This window comes from Castor canadensis, chromosome 5 (assembly GCF_047511655.1).
Source record: "Castor canadensis chromosome 5, mCasCan1.hap1v2, whole genome shotgun sequence".
Taxonomy (NCBI): domain Eukaryota; kingdom Metazoa; phylum Chordata; class Mammalia; order Rodentia; family Castoridae; genus Castor; species Castor canadensis.
The window spans coordinates 129,962,920-129,988,364 of NC_133390.1; the positions used below are offsets into that span (position 1 = coordinate 129,962,920).

Here is a 25,445-nt window from a genome sequence, read left to right on the forward strand (position 1 = left end):
GGTGTTGTCAAATGTTATTAGGAGCCCGTCTCTATGTTTGCATTCAAGCTGTCTTTGCCGCTGCTCTTGTAGGAGTTGTGAGAAAAAGCATGGACTGTTTTCAACAGGCTTGGAGTTTGCAAATCTGTTGCATCCCTCTGACAATGTTTCTTTGCTGTCAAACAGATGCCCAGCTGGCAGAGCAATCCTGATGGGGAGGGAGGGGCCTGGATAGATTGTGTTCGCTGTGGAATGAGAATATTAGGAATTCTTCCTAAACTATAACTGGAGTGAAATGCTCTCTCTCAGTCATGCCATTATGAAAGTTTTCTTTTTTTCTTCTCTTTCTCTCTCTTTTTTAAACTTTATAGATAACACTTCATTAAATCAAAACCTTTAAATGCACTTCATTAAGGGAACTTTCATAAAGAAAGGAGTCATAGAAACAGAATTAAGGTATATCATTCATTAATCTATAATTAAGACAAAGTCTTCAGTAAAAAAAAGGAGGCAAGACTTTTGCTCATAGGTGATCTTGACTCTCTTTGAGGCAAACACACAGCTTGTTTTTTTTTTTTTAAATACAAAGTGCGAGATTTCACTAAAAAAGGTTAAAATTGAAGTGAGTAATCTTCAGTGCATAATGCAATTGTTAATTTTAGCTCCTTGCGTGGGTGCTGCTGTGACTTGAACAGCCGGCTGTAGCCTTCATTAGGGAAGAAGCAGGCAGCTTGAGACAGGTGGAGTGGATGAAGCTGTGAACGTGATTTGCTGGAAGCTGGTCACTAGTGTTAGAAACCCTGACTTATTTATTTTCTGCTTCACCCTACCATGATTATTGCAGTTATTATTATTTACTTTTCATCTTTTTTAGGTTGACGATGATGTGTCAAGCTGTGTGAGGGAACCGTGTGGAAATGGGCACTTCAAGCTGCTAATGGGACATGGGACGCCAGTTGTCTGTGATCACTTGTGTGGATTTTCCCGGTGTGGAGCAACAGAAGCCGCAAGTAAGTCGCCAAGACCTACAGCAGGAATTCTGCGGGAAAGGTAAAGGGCTTGTCTAATTGACATCTCATCTGTATCTTATTGTATATTGCGCAAATGTGCCTGTTTGCATGGAACAGCTCACTGCATGTAACTATAATACCCAGGATCAGCATCGGGATTTATTTGGCTTGTAGCTTGGAAAATTAGAGACCAATTTGTTCACTTGATTTTAAATCTAGTCATGATTTATTTTTTTACTGAAATGCTTTGAATTAGGGTAACAGAAATCCTTTCTCTTCCCCCTGCCTAACACACTGAGAAACAAGTGCCACTGGGGAACAGAACTTTTATTTTATTAACCACATGTACTGATTGCCACTGAAATAGGAGAAATCTATCCAAGAGCACCGGATCCTAAAACCTTCCCAAACTTAAAAGCACTGCTCACTTAGGGGCAAACCCACCATCCTTTAGGAAAACTTTTCCCTTTACATTCCCACAATCCTTTGCCAAATGAGCCTGTGTACTTTTACAATGTCATTACATACCATCTGTTCTGTCATGGTAGATTTTAGTGAATTCCCAATAAAAATTGCTGTGGTGTAAATTTTTCTCATGCTTCCTATTTCTAGTTGAAAATAAATAACAAATGATGATTAAACACTCTCAAAGAAATATATCATAGCACTGATTTGTCCATTAACAATTACCATTGTAAGGACTGGGAATGGGAATGGGATAGTCATTGCTTGGGGATTTTTGTGAAAGAATGCACTCTCTAAGGTACAGTTTCTCTCTTTTTCTCTCTCCTCCCACCTTCCTACCTTGCCTCTCCTTCCTTTCTTTCTTTTTCTTTTCTCTCTCCCTTCCTTCTCTTTCCTCTAGCCCTCCCTCCCTTCCTCTTTCTCCTTCTTTCTTTCCTCTCTCCCTCCCTTTTCCCTCCTTCTTTCCTTCCTCCCTTTCTCTTTCTCATAGCTTAAAAATTAGGAGGAAATAAATGCTAAATTATTCATGAGTCTCATATAACAGCACATTACACATTGGCAGGGGCAGAAGCGTCAGGAGTTTTGTGGAGGTAGGGAGTTAAAAATAATAAGTCTTTAACTTTGAAGAGCCATTTCCAGTCTGTGTCACAGTCTCTGGTGAGGTTGGTGGTGAGGTCAGTGGGATGGCATCGTCAGAGCTGTCTGCCAAAGGCTTTCTTCCACAGGAGCCTGCCTGTAGCCAGGGCAGCCAACAGGAGCCTGAGAGACGGCTTATGCTTTTATTAATGCAGCTGTCAGTTTGAAGACTGGAAATGTTAACCCTGAAAGGTTTATTGCCAAAATTAGATCCCATATTTATATTGAATTATTACTTCTTCAGTTGAGTTTGGTCCCTTGTAGAATGTATTGTATTCCTCATACATCGGAAAGTGTTTCTATGGTTGAAACTCAAAAATAATGTTTGAGTCTTCTTGGAGGTGCTGTGGAACATTAGTACTACCTCTTGACTCAGAATTTGAGGGGCATTTTTTCAAGACTTGGAGAAATATTCTCATTTTCTTCCTCTACTTTGTAGTGGAACTTGGGCACTGACAGTAGGGTGGGAGTTATATGTCTCTATCAAGAGTTATTGGTCCATTTTAATGGAAGGTGTGCTTATAAGTTGTGTGTGTGTGTGTGTGTGTGTGTGTGTGTGTGTGTGTGTGTGTAGGGGAGGTGAATGGGGCAATTTCCCCTTGTCTCTCATACATTAAGGATCTGTTTTCATCTTGTTTGATCCTCCTTTTTATTTAAAATTGGTGGGAATGCCTGGGCTGCTCATTTGAATTTGAATGCAAAGAGTGAAATGAAATATCTCAAGAATAACAGTGAACACTTCACCTGTACTGAATTTTTTTTTTTTGATATTCTAACTTCATAGGGCATAAAACCTTGTTATTTTAATTTTCATCTGAGAGAATGTCTGAGCAAGGCGACCTGAACCAGGCGATAGTGGAGGAAGGAAGGACTGAGCAGGAGGCTGCTCCAGAGAATGGCATAGTAAAATCAGAAAGTCTGGATGAAGAGGAGAAACTGGAACTGCAGGTGAGCCCAGGGAGACCTTCATCTTCATTCCACAGGCATCTGTTTTATTCCTTTAATTCTAGAATACTTTGAAGATTTTTTTTTAGGAGTTTAGTATTTAAATGACTCGTAAATCTCTAATACTAATCTCCCATTTTTTTCCCTGACTGAATCATACTCTAAAATGCCTTTGAAATGAAAACTAAGGAGCATATTTAATTATTGAATTTGCATACAACAGCACCCAATAGCAGTTGCTAGACCACTTTGAGCTCCTGCAAGTCCTCCTTAGAGACAGTTTTAGGCTATCTGAGTCTTAGAAATAGATTTGCTAGTCCATAGCAAATGAGATGAAGACTCAATTTGCAGCTAAGAAATGTCAAAAACATGAGCTCTGTTGACCTTCATGGGTGTGCTAAGATATCAAATCTTAATATCAAGCAAGCCTAAGGCTAAGAATTTCCAGTTAAAGAGTTGGAACACCAGAAAAAGGGTGTGGGGTGGGGATGGGGGGTTGCTGAGAATGATTCAAGGATGTAGCAAAGTGTCATGATCAAGTAAACCATGATTTCCAAAAGAAAGAGAGAGATTTGGTAAAGGCAACAAAAACAGCTTGCAAATAGCCTGTATTGATTTTCCTTGAAGTAAACTAGTATATGTGCTACTTTTTTTTTATATACAAAGTTTATATATGAGACAGGTAAACTTGTAGTGGTCAAAAACCTATCAGGTTGGCTTTTTTTCCTCTCCTGTGTTTGCTGTAAGGAGAGTGAGCTAAAAGTTAATGTTTCCAAAGTGTTTTAAGAAGTTCCTGACTGCTGTTAGTGTTGACTTCTCTACTCTAAACTGTACTGGCACCTTTCTCCTTTTCTTTCCTTTCTCTGTCTTGTCTCTGACTCTCTCTCTTTCTCTCTCTCTCTCTCTCTCTCTGATTTACTATTCATTTTATTTTGTTTCTAACACACAGAGACGACTGGCAGCTCAGAACCAAGAGAGAAGAAAATCCAAGGTAGGATTCCTGAGAACCTCCATGTCATGTCTATACATTGCTTATTTCTCATATAATGGGTTGCCCACAATTCAGATGTTGTGGAGTTTGCAGTTGTTTGATTTCAGTGTAACTTTATTCACTGCCTTTTTTTTTTTTCCTCACTCAAATGCTTCCTAATTGAGAGTATTTAGAGTCTGAAGAGCTGTAAATGTATACATTTGATCCTGTTTTCATACTTGGAGATTTGGTAGTGCTTTACAAAAGGAGTAGCTGCTTGCTTTGTTTTTATTTTAAATAAAACCAACTGATTTTTGCCTTTAGGTAAATAGGTCCATGACTTGCTCAGCATACCTTCTTGTTCTTTAAGCACCTTCCCAGTCCCCTCCAAACTTAATTTTAATGGAAGTTAGTTTTGTCAGATTTTTCCCCTAATATTTTCATGCAATCACAATAGCATATACTTCATGGATTCCTGATGTGATGGTCACAGTTAGCTAAACTGGCTCCTGCATTCGCATTCAGTTTACCCACATCCCCAGCAGCAGAGAGATCTGATGTTTGTCCCAGTGTAGACAGAAGCAAGCAGCAGACTTAACACTTGAATTTAAAAATCTGATTTGAGAGTGTCATGCAAATGTGGAGATGAGTTGAAAGTCTGAGAATGCTTTCTGTTTATTTTCTTTGTTTCTTTACTTTCCACTCCTCTTCTTGTATCCCCTCCTCGCCACCCCCCCGCCCCCCGCCCCGCCCCGCCCCCTGCCGATATCCCAGTCAGGAGCAGGAAAAGGTAAACTGACTCGGAGTCTTGCAGTCTGTGAGGAGTCAGCCAGACCAGGAGGTGAAAGTCTTCAGGATCAGGTATATCCCCTGTCCTTATCATTGACTGCATGAATTGGAGCTGTCTTTGTGTGCATGAGGATGAAATTGCCATTAAATAGTGTTTGGGGGAGAAAAATGTAATTGAAGAAAGAAATAATTTTCTTGTTTCATCCCTTATTTATGAGACATTCTAAAATAGTTTAAAAGTTTATCACAGAGTATTACGTTTGTTTTTTTTTCAGACTCTCTGAAAACTGCAAATGGAAAGAATTCAAAAGAATTTAGATTAAACCTTAAATTAAAAGTAAGCACAGTAGTGCTGAATTTCCTCAAAGGCTCTCTCTTGATAAGGCTGAACCAAATATAGTCCTAAGCACCCTGTCTCCTTCTTTGTTGGAGACTGCTTACCTCTGAGCCTCCCCAAAATGCACTTGCCTATAAGAAACCCAGGTGTCGGCTCCTATGAAACTTAAGGAATAGTGAGTAAGGTGCATTGAATTTGGAGATATTTTTATGGCCATGTGGAGATTTCTCAATACTACAAAAATTGTAGCTGATGGTGAATTTAATATTATTAATATATTACTGCATACCTTTACTTTTACTTTTGTTCCTTACAGCAAGATTATTAATCTCTATTATTTAAATTCCAACAAAACTCTTCCATGACAAAATGGAAAACTTCACATCTTATTTATTTTTGTTTACCTTTTAGGCATTATATTAGCTTCCATAAAAATAGTCTTGCTGAAATTTTGCTTATTTTATCAGAGCCTGAGAACAGTCAAGACAAAGTAAAATGATTTGTCTGAGCCCAAGGGAGCAAAAATTGATTAAGATATCATTATTTTTGTTTTGTTTTGTTTTGTTTTCTCTTTTTACTTTAATTGAAATCCTCTAAATTCTTTTTGTCAATACAGAGAGCATTGAGAGCACTTTCTTTAAAAGGACCAAAAATAAATTCCTTATAGATTTGTCCTGAGAGTATTTTTTTCTTTTCTAGCTTTATCTTTTTAACATGCCACTCATGTCATAAGGCATGGACCGGCTATCATTCAGTAGCCATTACTATGTTTCGTATACATGCTTAATTTTACTTGGGCTCTGAGAAATGTGTGGCTTTTCTTCAGCATTTTATTTGTGCTTCTATTTTAATGGAGATTGAGAAGGGGGAAGATGTGAATATCATGGCTTGTATTCTGAAATGTTGATTGATGGTTTGTAATGTACTGCACATGATATATGTTAACTCTGCAGAATGACAGACCCTGGGAGAAGTAATGACCCAGTTGTCCCCCAGTCTACTGCCAGGCAGAAGAAGACAGCCTCTCTAGACTTAATCTGCTTTTTGTCCCACTTGACAGGGCACAGGATGAGTTTTTGTAAGATATCATCTGTACCATAGTGCCCACCCCAGACCTAAGCCTAGTTTCTCTATATGATTGGTGCAGAGGAATAAGATGCAAATGGTGCTTTGTTCCTGCTGGTTCTAAGCTCAGAAAGCAAGACTAGCTTTGTAGGAGAGAATTAGACCCCACAAGCTTTTCTTTGGCTAGCTGAGGAGTGATGGGAACAGGGGACTGCTAGATAATACCCCCCACACACATATAATCAAGTGGCTGTGCTACTTTTTTAGAGAATAAAGAAGCAGATCTTTGAGCTTAGATGCAATGCCTTCGTTAGATACCATCGGCACTTATACAATGTATGGACTGAATCCCAGAGAACAGTGGCAGAAGTATACAGTACATGGATTGTATCGCTCCCCTGTGTTTGTATATTCACAGTATTTGGAAAACTGCCTTCATTTTCCTGTGGGAATTCTTCCTGCCTGTATTACTTGATCTCAGACCCACACCTGAGTCTGTCCTTGAGTTAAAGGAAATTTGCTTTTCTAATGTTATACTATTTACCTATCAGTGTATTACTGCAACTTGAATCATTCTTTTATTGTTGTTGGATATAAACTTATCCTGTAATGATGTATTTATTAATACTTGTATTTTATTATTGAGTATATCAATAAAAATATTAAAAAATAACAGATTGTTTTCTACCAACTCTAAAGCACTTTTGTGTGTTCTTTCAACACCGTAATGTATAGAAAATATAGTGTTCTTTTCTAAATATAGTATTTGTCAACACATGGTATCAATTGTGAATTAGTATCTATAGTGAATGTCCTTTGGCCTCTGCTCTTGCATTTCTAATATATTTCCAAGCCTCTGTGATTTTACATTCAAATGTATAGAGGCTAGATGTTCAATTGGTTTTGAAGAAGCAATGAGGCACCTTTCATGGCCCAGGGACCCAGCTTCCCTCTTGATCAGCTGGTGGATTGATTCTTCCTCACCACAGTTCCAGCCATGGGTTTTTAGTGAGCAATATCCCAGCATACTTCTGGACAAGGAGAAACACATGATAACCCTAGAACCTGTCTGAACGCTTCAGATTAAGACATTTATGCCCCAAATCATGTGAAAGAATCTACAATCAAATTACACTCAGTTTTACATATTTTGTATGTGACCATCCTGCAGATAAACATGAAAAAATCAGAAAACCCAACTTAGAAAAATATTTATGATGGGAACATGATTTATCTCATCCTCTATATGGTAGGTTTTTCCCAAGCCTGGTGATTTTACTCTAGCCAGGAGTTCATAATGGAGTCCCTCCCAAACAAAGACAGTTGGCTTCGGGGGACTTTCATTTTATGCTTGTTGGGTTAACCAGATTTGCCTAGCACCATTACGAATCCCAGTTTGTCCACAGGAGCAAACTCACATGTCACATGTAGAGTGAGCATTAGCTTAGCTTTCTGTGAGCTGTTCTATCAGTCATGTACTATTTTTCCCCTACATCATAAAGCTTTCTCACCAAGTGATGTCTTACATAAGAACAATGAGCTTAATGTTCTCTAATTTGTCATTATTTTAATTATAGCATAGGTTACTCAAGAAGCTAGAAAACATGATTTGGTTCATTCTTCTTCAAAACACCTCCCTGCAAATGGCCAATATATGTGAATTAATACAAAACAATCTGTTTTTAGTGTAAAATAAATAAATGTAAAAGTAGGTCTAGCCCAAGCATGAGTTCAACAGATCTTTTATTTTGGAGAGGGTTAACTGACACTAAATTTTTAAAAAAGATTTATATATAGTTAACAAAAGTGTAGTTCTACTTGCTACATTTTTTAAAAGGCAATACTTACTGCAATGGTATATTTTAATGATCTATTTTTAGCATTTATAAAAAATTATGATGATTCACACCTAGAATTCCTATAGTTACAGAGTTTGTTTTTCATAGTAGTAAAAATCATTGTTGACATGGTTCTAAAATAGAGTTTTTATTGTAAATTCCCTATTGTGGGCTTTCTTTATGTCTTCCCTATGTAATGATGATTTGTAAAAGCTGTCTGTCTGTGTTTTTGCCAGTTTTCCCTTATAAGGAGTTAGAGGAAAGAAGTACAGAAGCCTTTTTTTAGACATGACAGTGGTGCTGATGCAAGCTTACTGATAAAGGAATTAAAAATAAACCTGTAGAGAAAATAAGAATTATAACCTACAGGAATTTGACTTGATTAAGGTTAATATTCATGAAGCAAAGTTTCAGTACTAGTTGTTTCTCATGACCTTCCATTGACTTCTGAAGTTCAATCCACCTTACAGGGCAATTATTTTTCTGACAGGTTTAATATTTTTAAGAAAAAGAAATCCACACCTGGCTTTCATTTTCCTGTACTCAATAACCTCTATGCAAAATGGAAGCCAGACAGAAATGATTAAATCTAGCCCTAAATTATTATATTTTTTCCCAACAGGAATCAATTCATTTACAGCTTTCCAGTTTTCCCAGCCTGCAAGAGGAGGATAAATCTAGGAAAGATGACTCTGAAAGAGAAAAAGAAAAGGATAAAAACAAAGATAAAACCTCTGAAAAACCCAAGATCAGAATGTTATCAAAAGGTGAATGTGAAAATATTTCCTTACCATACTCAGTGTGGGCCTATATGTAACCAAAAGACAACTAAATCACATGTATATTCACACCTCCCAGCAAACTCTGCATATATAAGTTTGCATGTGTATACATGTGTGTATGTAAAAGAAGTGAACTTGATTTTCTTTCTGTTCATGGTCCATTATTTGTGTGGCTAAAATGGTTGTTTTATATATATTATTTGGATTCACATTTAAACTCCTTTTTGCAATGACGAGCTCTTTCAAGGGAGTAAATATAAATGTTACTAAATTTAGGTTCATTAGAACAATTAACTTGGGCGAGTGAACCATAATAAATAACCAGTTTTATATCTTTCACCCTCATGCTTATCTTAACAGACAGATAGCAATTTCTTTAGCAATTTTCATTCAATAAGTGATGTGGTCTCCAAAGCACAGATGTATGTATGTCAATGGAATATTTTACTTGGCACAGAGGACTTTGGTCTCTATACCCATATTCTGTCACATACTGTTTCACTTAAAAATATATACTCTACTTCAATAGTTTTCCAAAAAAAAAAAAGGCGTTTCTTCTAAAACTACAATCTAGACTGTTCAAATCATTGCCATAATTTTCATTGTACAAAATAAAATGAAGTTGAAATTAAGAGTATCATGAATACGTGACCTGACTCAAGACTGTTTGTAAATACCTGAGAAAAAAAAAACAAATCAGGTATCTGATCAGCTGAGGAATAACAATTGCTCTAGCATTGTGCTCTGTCACCACATTTCTGTTAACATGGCTCCTGAATGGCTAAAGTCAGGATGTACACAAGAGTAAAGTTCAGATTTCAAAACTGATTATGGAAATTAAGTTTTATCCAGCATCCAGAGACCTGAAAGACTTGAAAACATTTAGTGTCCCCCCATGTTTTGTATTGATTAATATTTAGATACTCTTTTAATGGAGCTTTCATTTTTTACCTTCTCTGTTTTAAGAGAAAAAGGGTTCTCATGGGATCTCAAATTCTTGAGGTCTTTGTGTGTTGGGAGGTGCCTGGTATGTGTAGGTTGAGCCCCGGGTGGTTTTTAGCACAGAGTGCACATGTGATATTTGACTCCACCCCCACGATGTTCACTCTTCTCCTACTGTGACATTGGGTCTTTCCATAGTCAAGATTGTTTCAATCCTCCAATCTCAGTTTCATTCTGAGGTTGTACTGCCAGGTTGCAAGTTTTAGAACGTATATTTTCATGCCAGTAGCTTCATCTCAAATTTACTTGAGCAGAAGATAATGAAAAAGGTTGGGAAAATCTTTTCACCCTACCTTCCCACCATCATTCCTGACATTACTGCTGTTTGTTTCAGATTGCAGCCAAGAATATACGGATTCTACAGGCATAGACTTACAGGAGTTTCTGATTAACACTTTAAAGAATAATTCCAGGTAAATTATTAAATAGCCTCTTCTTTTGGGAAGGTTCAAATAGAATATTACAAAGTAACTAATCCAAAAACTGCTAAGAAGACAGGTATAATATAATCTTCCCTGACGTCTTAAACTATCAGCTGCATTTTCTCTTTTCTGATAATGTTTGCATGTTTACTGTTGGTAGATGGTCTTAATACCTAGGTAGTTACTCACCGAATAAACTATAGTTTACCAGATTTACCTTCCTGGTCACAGAGATCCTGATCAAGGAGAAAAAAATAGAGAACAAAAATGATCAAAGTTAAATAAATTAAGTATGCTTCAGTGCATTTACATAAACATCTGTAGTCAATAGTTGGGCTTTGTTTCATCCCAGTATCCCAACAGTTTAAAATATACTATTTATTTGTTATGCCTTGTTATTCTAATACTTTGCATGTCATAATTAGCATTAAGAATACAAAATTTAGACACTAAAACATCCTTAACAAATGTGATAAATAACCTTGAGTACAGGAAAATAATGTATAAATAAATGATCAGTATACTCCAAAGATACGTTAGCTTGTAACCACTTTTACTTAAGTCATCTCTTCCATATTTTTAATAAACTAGGTCCTTGAGAGGTGAAAAGTACATAAAAACTTTTATGTTAACATTTATTTTGCAGGGACAGGATGATACTTTTGAAAGTGGAGCAGGAAATGATTGATTTCATTGGTGACAACAAGTATGTTAAACTGCAATGCTGCCTAATTTTATGATTAGTGTAATTTGGGTTAAATTATTCATTCAGGAAAGACTTAGGGGTAGATAAAACATTGTTTAATATGGTTGTTGATTTGTTAAATGGAGATGTTCTTGGAGTTGGGAGTTGTATGCAGATGGGAATTGTTGCTTAGACCATGTAGTGCTCCTGCTTGTTAAATTCCTGACAAAATGGCCATAAACAGGGACCACTGATTAGCATAGAGTAGCTGTAACAAGAAGCGACCCTTTTCATTTTTATTATAGTTTTTTAATGGGCTCCAGCTGGCTGCAGTCAGTTATGCCTGGAAATAATTGTGCTGGTTTTGGTGTAAACCGGGTAATGACACATCTCCAGATAGGCATCTGCAGTCACACGTTATGTCATGTCATTTGTCCTCTGCCTGGCTGTGTTGATAAGGTATCATGGACTAAAGCAGAATACTTTCCAACAAACATTAAGTTCTCTTTGGCAAGAGAAATGTACAGCTATGAAACAATGATACTTATGGTGGCTTAATCAATAAATCTATAGTAAAGTGGAAATTTTGTCTGAAAATGAGGACATTAAATCATATCAAAAATGAAATAGGCTTAGTAGCTTGGCTGAAAAAGAGCTGTGTTGTGAGTATACCTGTGAAATGTTCTATGGATGAGAAATGAAAATGCTGACTCTACTCTTTCCTGTAACTGTGTTCCAGTAATCATTACAAAAAGTTCCCTCAGATGTCATCGTATCAGAGGATGCTTGTTCATCGGGTGGCAGCTTACTTTGGATTGGATCACAATGTGGATCAAACAGGAAAATCTGTTATCATTAACAAGACCAGCAACACCAGAATGTAAGCCTCACCAATGGACTTATTTAGCATTTTCTTTTTCTCATATGGATTCATTTATAAGAAGTATAAAATTCAAAGTACATGACATTTAAAATGTGCAGTGTTATTTATCTTCTGCTCTTATCAGCAGTAGTGTGGCATTTATCTGTGGAAGGTTATCTGAGAACCAAGAAAGTTTATAAAATTCAGGCAATAAAGTGAATTTATTCCTGATCTTTTGCATAGCCCCTGACACATGGTTTTCTTGTTTCCATGAAATTACTAACAAAACTATGAGAAATTTCATTTCAAAGTATAACTCAAATTGAGAAAAACAGACTTAAAAAAATATGACGTATGCAGGATAAGTGTCCTTTTCTTTCCCTTTTTCTGACTTGTGGTATCTCGAGTAACAACAACTCTGAAACAGAAATCTTGCTTCCAAGATAACAGTTTTCCCTAACAACTGTATGACTTGGCACAGTCCTTTGCAATTTGACATCTCAATATTTTCATCTGTAAAGTGAGAATTTTGAGCTGGATATATCCAAGTAATAGCTCTAAAAAGAATACTTGTTTTTCTCATTAAAATGGTCATTTTCTTTCATCTTGACATCTTTTCACTGTCCCAGGGAGTCATCAATAGCATAATGAGTATTCATTTGCCTTGAAACTTGAAACAGTCTCTGTTGAACCCATGTAACTTGTGGATACAGTGTGAGCCACTTCAACCACAAAAGGCATGTAAAACTCAAAAACTACCCTCATGCTAACCATCCTCTTTTGCAATTTTCTTTTCCACCATGTACTTGGTGAACTGTGTAGACTGCATAGTCTTTAGGCCTGCCACACAAGTGAAGGAGCTTTTGTGTCAAGCAGAGTAACATGGTTAAAATGCTCTTTATTTTCTGCTCCCTAGAGGTTGGGACAAGTGGGATGGAGAGGAGGCTCTTTATCTACTCAAGGATCAGTCTGTGCTCAGCAGAGGCAGAGGGAAAGTCACAATGGACGGGGACAACCTGGGAGATCTGGGACCAGGCTTGGGTATTATCTCAGGGACACTGGGTACTTCACTTCTCTGGTCTTCAAATTATTTATATATCTGCAGAACAGTTTGAAGTGGATAATGTTTAAGGGCTCTTGAAGGCTTAGGATTATTGGGTCCTGTGGTTGCATTCCACTGAGCAGCAAAATACATTTTGAAGTTTCCCAGCTTCCTACTTTATCTGATTGTTGATTCCTGGCCCTCATATTTTGACATTGGTGGAAACTAGAGGTCACTCTTCTTTAATGCTCCACATCTTCCTTCTCCATAAAATACTCCTAGTTGTTTTTGTTGTTATTAGTGTTTATTATTAGTGTTTTTCATTCTCCATTATCCTCCCTCCCTCCCTCCCTCCCTCCCTCCTTCCTTCCTTCCTTCTTTCCTTCTTTCCTTCCTTTCTTCCTTCCTTCCTTTCTTTCTCTCTAATACCATAATGCAGGGACATGCTGATTTCAAAATAGAGAAATAATTGACTTCCTCTTTTTTATTTACTTTCTTCTTCTTTTTCTATAAGGCCATGGAAAACACAGAGAAATCAATAGATTAAGTAGATTAAGTTTACTGTGGTTTCAGTTGGTGAATAGATTTACTTATAATCAGCACTGATTTCGCAATCACATACTTGTGGATATTTGAATGGTTTGCAGAAAGCACTGTGTAGACTCTTGGTAAATTTAGTGTGATTCCTCTAAAGCTGCCTTGCTTGGCATGGCAATGGCTATTAACTTCTTAAATTGTTTTATTTTACAAATACGCTATTGTGTTTTTAAACTTTCTTTTCTCTTTTAAACTAGCAAACGGTTTTCATAATATTTCCATACATGAGTATAATGTACTTTGATCAAATTCACTCTCTCTAGTACTCTTTACTTTCCCCCCCTCCTTCTTAAAACAATTTTTAATGGTTTCATTATTCTATTTTCATACATGGATATGATTACTTCATAAACTTAAATTAAATTTAAACAACACTTAAAATTCAATTTCTCCACCATGCAAGCCACATTCAATGCTCACATTGGGCAGAGCATATATAGGGTATTCTCATGTGTTCAGAAACTTCTGTCAGTCCTCTCTAAATCCTAGTGTTTCCTCCGGGTTCCTAAATACCAGAACAGGATATAATCAGCCCTTTAAAACTTTGATTATCTAATTAGCGTCATATTAATAGACTTTTTCACCCCCAGAATAGCACCAAATTTTATTTTTTAACTGTCATTTAAAAATAGGCCCCACATGTTTATATCTTCAGGGAGAGGTAGAGAATGCCTCTAGCTGTGGTTGTGGTTGTGTGCTTACAACCACACCAGGATGCCAGGCTCATCCCTTGTTCTTACACACCACCCATCACACACCCTTCCGTGAGTCAAATCATGCCTAACAGAAAAGGAGGAGGAGGAGGAGGACTTTCAAGGCACTTCCTGAAGAGTAGAGTTCCACAGTGTTTGACCCACCACTGTCAAGTCCTTCAGTTCCATTTCAACCACATATCTGGACAATTGTTGTTTGAATGGCTCTCTTAGGACAAGGAAAGAAGAAGAATTAAGTGTTGTTTTACAAATAGTAACAAGTCACAGTTTTCAGAACCTGGATCATTGTTAGCAGTTCTAGCAAAGAAAAATTATTTTTTTTTGCAGAAAATTATATATTTGACTTTAAATGTCTATTGTTATGTTCTTTGCAGCTGAAGTTACAAATGGAGCATTTTATTTAGAACATTCTATTGGCCTTTTTTTGTTGCAGTTCTGGGTGGTGTGGGAGTTGAGTTCTCTGAAAGTTTCAAGAGTTTTCTCATCAGGGCAGTTGGCATGTGAAGGTCAATGGGAGATATACTAAGCTAGACATAATTATTAGATTGAAATATTTTTATTTACTTAAAGGAGGGAAGGTAGGATGAGAATTCCTCAAATGGCTTCCTGTGAGTTTTGTGTTTGAGAAACACTTTTCCAGTGTGCAGATTTATGCAACTCCAGTGCAAATACTTTAAAATTCATATTTTGAATGACATTATGACTTGGGGGAAATGCAAAAAAATGTGAGTTGATGATATAAATGTGAACCAAAAGGTTGAGGGAGAGAAAGCATTTTAATTTCTCTTCTTTAGTAGTATATCATTGGTATATGAATTGATCTACTGACATAGATGCATAAATAATTGTAACTATCAGCTATACAATGACTAAGTTTTATTTCCCAATATTATGCTTTTCAAGATTACAGGCAGTTCAAATAATTATAGAATGGGTAATTCAAGTGATTCGGAATGTTAGATTTTGCATGGAGAGAAAATACTTTTACATGAAGCTCAAATATTTAGGTTCATAATGACATAATCTGTGAGGAGTGTGTGTGTGTGTGTGTGTGTGTGTTTTATACTGCCTCTTGCACATTCTGCAATATCTTTAGATATAATCCACATGCCCTAGCATGATGAAAAGAATTTGCCTAAGGCCATTCTTTTCAGCTAATTGAATGATACCATCTCTTACTTATAGTAACATCACCTACTGTTTATTCTTTGCACTGTACCCTGTACCCCTTGTGTCATGTATGCTATTGCATTGATTCTTACAAACTGAATTTCAGAGAGCTTACAGAGGAGCTACAGTTTAGTATGACTGAGATTTAAATCTCGGTGTGTCTAATGTGAAAAACAGTCTAACTCTCTTAGAGTGAAACGATCTCAAAAATATTGAGCAAAGTCCTTAGGAAGAATCCCTAGGTTGGATGGAATTCTAGCTCTTTAAGATCTTTGTTGTCTGAATCTTTGCAGACAATTACTAAAGAACTGTTATTTTTGTTGAGATACTTTTGAAGATTAACTCAGTTATGGGTAAACAACAGAATCTTCTTACAGTTTCACAGTTCTTGCTAGATCTTCTGACTTATCAGTTCTGACATGTGTGACTTGTTAAGGGGTACACCCATTAAATTTAAACCTTGCTTTATCCCTTTTCATTCTTTTTTTCTTAAGAATGAAAAAGTCACATTTATCAATAATGTTAGTATAGGAGAGGAATCTACTCATTGTGTTTTTACAAAATTACTGCAATAAGCAGCCCTTCTGTCTACCACTATGACTTCATACCACTTGCCTAAGAGCGTCTGTGCAGTGGGAAACAAGAAGACAAGATGGAAAGATGGTTGAAGTCACTAGAGGTTTCATGTTACTACATCCGGGGTTTCTGTTATGAATTGCCTGATGAGAGTATAGATGTCATGCTCTTGAAGTCACACGCAGACAAAACTTTCGAGACACTGAAAACATTTCCCAACAACTACAACTCACTAACAAATCTGAATCCAGCATCCACACTTGAGTCTCTTTAGTTACACAAAAACTGCAAAACACAATTTCTGTCATCACATATCTTAGACTCTGCTTACAGAGAGTGGGCAATAACTTCAGAATCTTTCGTCTTAAATCCCTGAAGATTTTAATGCAACTGTTTGTGAACCCATAGTAGACATTTAGCAACTGCCTAGGAAATGGCTGCATGATTGAAGGCACACTATTCCAAGTATCCAATAGAAAACACAAAGCAGATTTTGTGGGGAACACTGGCCCACCTAGTTCATGACTCAAATAGGTATTTAGGAGGACTCTGAGGAAAGCTGAGATTTAAACAAATTTAATGAGGAATGGATATATTGAAAGTGGGAGCATTGGGTATAAACAAATTTATGACATAATCTACATTTATTGAGCAGTCAGTAAGAGCTAGGCATTCTGCTGAAATAGTGACACCTGGTTCTCACAGTCATCTAATGAAGAGGATTTTTAAAATCATTTTTTCAAATTTATTGAAAAGGAAATCTACTACGGGATTGAGAACAAATTGCCCACCCTATACTGGTCCAGATGAGATCATTTACCCTCCAATACTGGGGACTTTATAATAATTCTATACTTCCTGGAGGCAAATTTGGAGGGGGTGATCTTTTCAGATCCAATGGGATGTTGCATAAGATCAGAGGGACCTCAAAGGCAGACAACCTTTAAAACTTTATTAAGTGAGGATTGGTGTGTATTAAAAGATGCTTGTGAACAATGAAACTGGTCTTGACAAGTAGGTTGTATTTAAGAGGGAATGACAGGGGTCAAAAGACTGGGCTGAGTGTTGTTATCACCAAGGTACAGGACTGGAGTTAAGAATATCCAGGGAGAATAGGATATAATCATCATACCCCTGTGGTAAGCATCCAAGATAGTGCTGATATCTAAACAAACTGGTGCACATTGGAGAATCAGTAAACTCACTCATCAGCCCTGCACCCTTGCTAGACCTCAGAGTTAAACAGGGTATGACACCTAGAGCTTCCAAGCACACCTTTTGGTCTATAAATTAGTGACTGGGGATGTTTCTGGTTAGAATTTACTGCCTTTAGCAGGGCATGATAGCGTGGACCTGTAATCCCAGCTACTTAGCAGGTGGAGTCAAGAGGATCACATGTTTAAGACCAGGCTGGGCAAACTTAGCAAGACTTCATCTCAAAAATAAAATAAAATAAAATGGACTAGGGGTGTGGCTCAAGTGGTACACAGCACTTGACTAGTGAACATGAGGTCCTGGGTTCAATCCCCAGTATCACAAAAATAAATAAAATGATCAAATAAAATAACAATGCAGTCTCTGAGATGAGGCTCTCTACATTTTCTTCAGGTTTACTTCTTTCCTTTGTCTCCCCTCCCTGCAATATTGCTATAAATATGTTTTTAATCTCTAGTAACTTCTAATTCTTGCTGTTGGAATTCTTTGTTAACTGTCAGCTTTGGTGGTAACATCCAGTGAAAATCTATGGTGGAGGTCTTAGAGTCAGTATTTCTTTACCAATGATAGTTGCAATGCATTTGCTCATTATAAAGTTGTTGTTATTATGTTTATTATTACTACTATTATTTGGTAGTACTGGGGGCTACACATGTTACAACTGAGTTAACATCCCAAATCCCTTTTCAAAAATTTCAGAACAAGTCTCATTAATTTTTTCCCTTTAAAAAAAATATTGTTGTTCTGGGGCTACATTGTAACATTTACAAATGTTCTTACAAATATCATAGTTGAATTTACCCCCTCCATCATTCTCCCAGTTCTCATTATATAGTCCAGCTTGATCTTGAACTTGAAACTCTTCTGCCTCAGCCTTCTGAGCAGCTGGGATTATGGGTGTGTACCACCATACCTGGCTAATGTTACATTTTTGATATTTAGGATTGATGCTAAAAGTATGAATAGTTAAAGTGTCTTTTTAGATACTTATATAGTAAAAGGCTCTTTCTCTTTTTTCTGATCTCAACTTTCTCCTTTGGTTATTTTAAAAAATTTTTAGCACAGAGAAGTTTGTAGTTCCCTTTTCACCCTCCAATTCCTTTTCATCATTCCAGAGAAAGGATGTGTATTAGGGTGTACCATTTAGACCCTAGAAGCCATCTGCTTGCACTAGCAGTTTTCAAAAGGCTCCTGTGTATCTGAATATCTTTGCATACTGTTTAAATTATCCCAGATAATTTTCATGTTAAAAGGTTGACAGCTCTTGAGCATTTTTTCTTTTGTCTTTCATATCCACCCACTTGCATTGCCTCAAATCCCCTACTCTTAAGAGTGCAAAGCAAAGAAAGGAAATAGCAGATCCACTGAAGGAGAGTTAGTTGCAGGCCTCACAAGCTATAAACCAAGAAGGTGCCCAAAAGCAACTCTTAAAGATGCACCTTACGAGTAAAGTGCCCAAGATTGCAACCTAGCTATTCCTGACAATTATAAGCCTCAGCACTTGCCAGAGAGGATGCATGGAGTATAGGTGCAGGATTTGTTCCAGAAAAGATGGCTGACAGAGATGTCTATTCAGCAAAGTATAACAACAATGAAATCCATTGTAGCATTAGCCAAAGCTTCTCTACAGATGAAGCAAATGAGATAAAGTGGTTTTGTTGAGTTCTGAAGTGATGGATCATTGTTGCACTTAGAGACAGGATCCTGGCCTGTCCACTTCTTCAGAGAGCTGACCCAGTGCACCAAGGTCAGGAAATGTCTACTCTGCTGGGTCTCCAGAATCACTGATTTTTGACCCTGAGGCATTTCACTCCCTGCAGATGATTGTGTTTATATTAAAACAGAACAAACAAATATGCTTTCCTCCCATGTTTGTTGTATTTCTTCTCCTTTGTCTAGGACCTTGAGTGGCACTGTGAACAAACCAAGCAGCATCCTGGTAGGGATGCTCACTTAACATCTTCTGAAGAAGACCAAACACCAATTAATTTAAGTGCATTTTAGAAATCTGTGAGTGGTTGGTTGGCATCCTGTCATTTCAAAACACGGTAAATTTCTACGCACTTTTCATAGGGATAGCACAGCAGATCATGTGACTAGAAGTCAGAGATCAGAAACCTGAGTCTCATTGCCCTCAGGAAAACCACGGGATTTATCCACTGAACAGACACCCAGTTCCCTTTTTTTGATTGACACATAATAATGCTATGCAATATTAACTTTTGATACATGTACACATTGTTTAATGATTAGAGCAGTTAACACACTCATCATCTTAAAAAGTTATCATTTCCTGTGAACACACCTTGTCCTTTAATCATCACTCAGGCTCAAATTAAGACTCATTTGTTGACATTGGCCAGACTTTATATCATTTCCCTAAAACATTATTTTTTCTCCTTGTACCTCAGAGAATGTTAAATTCTGTAGATGATGGAGGCGAATCTCAGAAACATACTGTGAGGAGACAAAACAACTTTGTTGTATTCATTTTCCCACATGTATAGTACTAATTTTGGAAATGAAACATGAATATGTTGTCTATGTTATAGACAAACTATAAAGCTAACTTTTAAATTTTTCTATAGTGTAATGATATAAAGATTGTATTTGTTTGTTTGCTTGTTTATTCAATTATTTTTTCCCACTAGGTAGTTAAGTTAGGCTACTTTATAGGAGAGAAAACTGAGGTTCCAGTCCCCATCTTACCTGGTCAATTCACAGAAGACCAAGGTCAAATGCCTTGGCTCCTGCCTCTGAGCCAGGTTCTTTTCTGTCAGTTAGGGAAAGAAGAACTATCATTAATAGAATCAATACTTTTAATTACAATAAAAAGCAAGAAGAAAATCAAGCCCTATTTTTTCACTGCTGCCATTAGTTTTTCTTGTAAAATTCTAGTTTGCATTTAATTAGTTTTAAAATCATAAAGAGAAACAAAACACAGAATGTTAATAGCAAGGTACGTGGTAAAACTCTGATACCAAAACAAACAAACCAAAAACCCTCCAGAACTATAAGACACACTGAATTGAAAATTGTCTTGGCGTATTTAGAAGTAATATAAAACCCAGCTCCATGTTCTTAAACTATATCAGGCGTAGAAACTATCTCTCAAGTGTTCAGTACTGTGAGTACACTGTGCTTTGAACAAAGGAAGTATAGGCTATAAAATATAGCCAATTTCTCTTCATAGTTTGAGAAGTCAAGATAATTGCATTAAGATTGCATGTGTGTATAAGTGTGTAAGTATATGGTGTGTATGTCTTTGGTCTCTCAACCTGCAGCTTTGCTTGCTATAGTCCACAGGAGAATCAGGTCCAATACCTGAAGTCTTCCTTCATTGATTCTAGGTCCACCTATAGGGTTGACAGTTATTTATACACTTAGACCTTGATAAATTTTAGGGAACACTTGAAGATGAGCGTCTATAGGTATATATGCATGGTACAGTACTAATGTTGTAATGCTTGGTACAAATCTTCAGACAACGAATTGGAGTCCACTAAGAGAAGTGAACACTTACCTCATACCTTTCATCCCACAACTTGATTCCTTCCAACCATCAGCCTTTCCCTAAGGAAGCACATCCCCCAGCTTCCCAATTTCTCTATTCCCCACCCTCTGGTCTTCAGACCAGGAAAATGAAAAAAACAAATAACATTTCTTTACATGTGCAAAAAAAATTGGTAATTCTATATCAACTAAATGGCACTGACAACTCTGGACCTATTCAGTAATTGAGATACTATATTTGCATGTAGGCTTCAGTGGAATACTTTTATACACAACCTTGTAATACATAAACAAAAAAACTTTTAATCCTAAAAAACAAGTCACTGACAACTCTGGACCTATTCAGTAATTGAGATACTATATTTGCATGTAGGCTTCAGTGGAATACTTTTATACACAACCTTGTAATACATAAACAAAAAAACTTTTAATCCTAAAAAGCAAGTCATATTTAGCAGTTTCCAAAGAAAACATTACTTTCATAAAAATTTGACTGGCTCATGTGGAAACCCATGAATTAAACCATCATTTGTATATTATAATACAGATTGTGTCTGTCACAATTAAGAGTAACACAAATGAATATGTTGGTTCAACATTTTTTGGTGTGCCTTTAGATGTTGCCTACTCAGAAAAATATGAACAGTGTAATAATTGTTTCTAACACTTTTTGAGAGCCTAACTAGTGTAGTGCCTGTTACAAGCTCAACAGTTCACTTGCATTGTTTTATAGCTGTTTAATCCTCTCTGCACTTTAAGGTAAGTATTATCATTATTATTTTCCATTTTGTACCACAAAGCAAGTGAACAGACAACACCTCTCCTTAGGGAAGCTACATAAATTGTAAAAAGCCACACAGTTAATAAGCTGCAGGGCTGAAAAGATACAGCTTTTGTCAGGCTTGCTTTTTTAGTGTTATGTCTGTGTTTTTAAAACCATTTTAATTATTAAAGCTATGGCTCTGTTAAATATAGTATGCCAGTTCATTTCATGTGAAGTTATTGGTATACACTAAAATGTGTTAGATTTATTAGGGAGTAGAATTTTGAATTATTGATTAGATATGTTAATATAACTATTTTTTAATTTCTAAAATTTTTTTCATTAGGATATATTTGTTGTACAGGGGGGATTCATTGTGACAATTCTAAATAGGCTTCTATTATACATTAATTTGATCACCTCTACCATTTCTCCCCCTAAACCCCCTTCTTCCCCACTTAAACTGCAAATTGTTCTATTTCCTATAAGTATATGAAGTCCATCATCCATATTCCTTCTCCTTAATCTTCTTCATTCACCCTTCCCCCTCCCTCAAGGACCCCCCCAACTCTACCTATTTTACAGTCCTGTCTTCTGTCATTAATTTCTAAGTTGATGTTCAAAGTGGTTTCTTGATGTATCCCTGCTGTGAGTATACTTTACTTCAGTCAGTTCAGCCCTTTCCAATAGTAAGGTATAAACAGCAATTTTTATTTTTGGTGGCATTGGGATTTGAACTCTGGGCCTCATACTTGCTAGGGAGGTGCTGCACCACTTGAGCCACTCTTCTAGCCCATATTTTTTAATGTCCATATAACACTGAAATGGAAGGATGGAGAAATTAAAGAAAAGAAAGTTCATGAATAGTCTTGTCATCTTTTACAGCCAGCTTATTACACTGGTGAGAAAAGCTTAAATTTAGAAAACTTTCCAGAAATTAATACCCTGGTGTGGAACAAGAAATCACTCAGTATCAATTAAGTATTGGAAAGTGAATGGAAGTAAATGCGGCATGTGACTTCTTGTGCCTTCCATCAAAATAGCCTGGGAGACGTGAATGTTAAGTGTATTGAACCTCATAGCACATTTGTGGATTAAGACTAGATTATTTGTTTGTAGAAAATACCATTGGCATTTTTTTTTTAAAAGGAGCCTAACATTGTCCTAGGCTAATCCTAAATCTTAATCATAGGCTAATCCTAAAATTGAAGAGTCTTCCAAATAGCAGTCATCTTTACAGATTGTTTGGCACTTATGGGATAAAACCTGAAATGTGTTTATGATTTCAAGAACCCAGGCATATATTAGATGTTACCTTTGTATTTGAGAATACATGTGGCACAGCATTTTATACATATTTCACATAAGATCATCTACAGATCAGTTTTGAAGATTTTCCTTCTGTTATGTAATTTTTCTATGGTAGACATTATTTTTCATTTGTAGAAGCTCAATTTACAGGGAAACTTGAAGAAAAATTCCAGTTTGTTTAGCTAAGTAGATCTTTCTGATGTGTTGGTGGTGTTGCAATACCATTCTCAGTACAATTCATAAATGACCAACCCCACAAACTGAAAATATATTTTAAACCTTCAGTGCAAGTGATTTCTTTCCCTTTTTCAATTTTTTAATTTTATTCCTTTTCCTTATCCTTTATATTTTTTCTGTATTATGATTATTTTGTGTTCTCATTTAGAGAAACAAAAAAATCTTCAGCTTGAACATGATTGCTATATAATAACATTGGTAAATGCATTTTCCTATGCATATAGATTGAGAGGCACAGCAACAAAGAGAGTGGTTTTGCAGGAAGGGAAGACTTCATATATACTAGAAGCTCTTACTGTGATAAACCAATACAAAAAGCAGCAAGAAAAATTAAATCTGGTATTTTTAGAAGTAGAAGATTAAGAATTTATTTGACAAAACAAAACATCTAAATGCTCAATTTGGCTGATTATAAAATAGTACATGCTATGGAAGAATATTTTGTGAATTCTCAAAATATAAAAATAATTATGTATGATCCAATGATTGGATATGAATTACTATTAAGTTGTTAGATTGTTTTCCTTTCTTTCTGAGCTAATAGCTGTCATTATTTTGTTGCTATATGATAATACTTGTTTATTCTAATAATCACGAATATTTAAAATGTTAAAAGTGAAATTGCTCATTTCGCAATCCAGAGATACCTACTGCTAACGTTATTCTTCTTATGCATTACGGCTTTGACACAAATGCCATCAAGGTATATCTGTGTTTTTTAAGTGCCTTTATATCCCAGCCAACATTGTTAGATATTATTTTATAAAACTGCATTCCATATGGAATGTGCCTTAAGTTAGTTGTCCAATATGGAATAGATCTTCACTATTTTGCTGTTGTGGAACATAGAACTTTGTATTCATTTATTATTATTTTCTTTTGATTCATTCTTAGAATCACTTTGTCAAAGAAAATTGATATTTGTAGGCCTTTAATCCACATAGACAAAATGCTTGCTAGAACAGCAGTACCAACTTAACAGCTGTCTTACAGACCCAGGCTGTCTTTGAGTGCGCTGCATAACGTCCTTCACAGTCTAGTGTAAAGGAGAATCAAACTACTTAGTCTACATGCCTTTCCTTATCTTTAAGTACACTGAAAACAGAAAAGAACAAGATGAATTTTGCAAAGATGTTTAAAGTTGAGAATATGAGTTTGACAGATACTAACAAAGAATCTGAATACGTACCATTTCCTGAATTAGATTTATAAAGTGTAGTCTCATTTAAAAGAGAACAAAATGGTATAAAATGGCAAATGAATAGGAAAATTGTAAAATACACTTACATAAGAAGGACATAGGGCTTTCTTTTATTCTTGATAAAAGATACCAAAATTGTACACATTTAATTGAAAATATCATGGTTTTAAGAGAATAGTGCCACTTAGGTTTCTCTAATATCTCTGACAATTAAAATATTTTTGATGAGTGTCTTACACCATCAAAATGTTGTGCCTTATTGGACACAACCTTTCTTTATTGGAATCTGTATGTATACCAATGATCACCTTTTAGCTACTTGGAATGAAATTCAAAGATCTCTCTGTGCCTCTCCACATTCTAGAGCTTTACATTCGTCATTTAGATGTGGAAGAAGAGATTAAGCTCAGCTGTTTGGAAGTAAAGCAATAAATTTGTCCTCAAGAACCTGACAGTGAGGGCAAACTATTGACAATACTGCAAGATAAAAAAAGTTTTGAAATAATCACAATGAGTGTTCATGTATTTCAAGCTTTAAGGGCAAAAAATAACTAAAATTGAAATTGATTGACTAGAAGAAAGTGCTTGATTATCTTCACCAGTCACACTGCTTCTCACTTCATAAGCAATATCTAATGAAAGAGCAATGATTTAAGTTAATTGTAACTTTACACAGTTTGGGTTGGGGATACGAAGAAACAGACTGGAAATTCCAGTGATATTCACACAGGCATTTCACAGTGGATATGTGTTACGAATTGTTGAAAAACTTATTTTTACCTTGAAAAGAGGAAGCTATTTTCCTAAAATAAGCATTAAACTTGTTTTCTGTGCTTTCTGGTGATGATATAGAGAAGGCTAGAAATAATACCTCATTGGCTAAAATCCATCAGAGATACGGAGTGAAGTCTAATTATTATCAACTTAATAAATATCATGACCTGGCATAGCTTCAAGATTTTTTTTCTTAGAGTTGCCTTTCAATATAAATACACTAAAAGCAATTCTTTACCATTGTAAATACGATTCCATAATACATTATTTTAGTTTTATTCATTTTATGGTTTAGAACTAATATTGCTGAGGCGTTCAATTAGTTGTAAAAGAGATTTTTAAAAGCTGTAATCTGATGGTATTAACAGTAAATTTAAGTTTAATCTCTGCCCAGTTGTATACCTTACTTTGCAGGAGCTTACAGTGAAAATTGCTCTTTAGTCCCAAAGTCACAAAGAGTTCTCTATAAAACCAACTTAGACAAATCTTACTAGGGTTATTGAATTTTTTTAAAAACAAATTTCAGATGGTTACTTTATGATCATT

General features: G+C 36.0%; 1 protein-coding gene across 35 annotated transcripts in view; it reads left to right on the forward strand.

Annotated features, from left to right (window-relative positions):
* Positions 1-25,445, forward strand: part of Arpp21 (cAMP regulated phosphoprotein 21) — a 148,373-nt gene that overhangs the window by 40,952 nt on the left and 81,976 nt on the right. For 14 of the 35 annotated variants that reach the window (XM_074074126.1, XM_074074128.1, XM_074074130.1 and 11 more), the window contains 8 exons: positions 854-1,029; positions 2,875-3,038; positions 3,985-4,026; positions 4,780-4,866; positions 8,657-8,801; positions 10,153-10,231; positions 10,887-10,946; positions 11,665-11,805. In XM_074074126.1, coding sequence (XP_073930227.1) covers positions 2,913-3,038; positions 3,985-4,026; positions 4,780-4,866; positions 8,657-8,801; positions 10,153-10,231; positions 10,887-10,946; positions 11,665-11,805 — 680 coding nt within the window. In that variant the 5' untranslated portion in view covers positions 854-1,029; positions 2,875-2,912. Of the gene's footprint in view, positions 1-16; positions 436-533; positions 770-853; positions 1,030-1,081; positions 2,283-2,874; positions 3,039-3,984; positions 4,027-4,779; positions 4,867-5,069; positions 6,895-8,656; positions 8,802-10,152; positions 10,232-10,886; positions 10,947-11,664; positions 11,806-25,445 lie in introns of those variants that run through there. The other 21 variants (XM_020163720.2, XM_074074138.1, XM_020163729.2 and 18 more) reach the window with 18 other exon arrangements.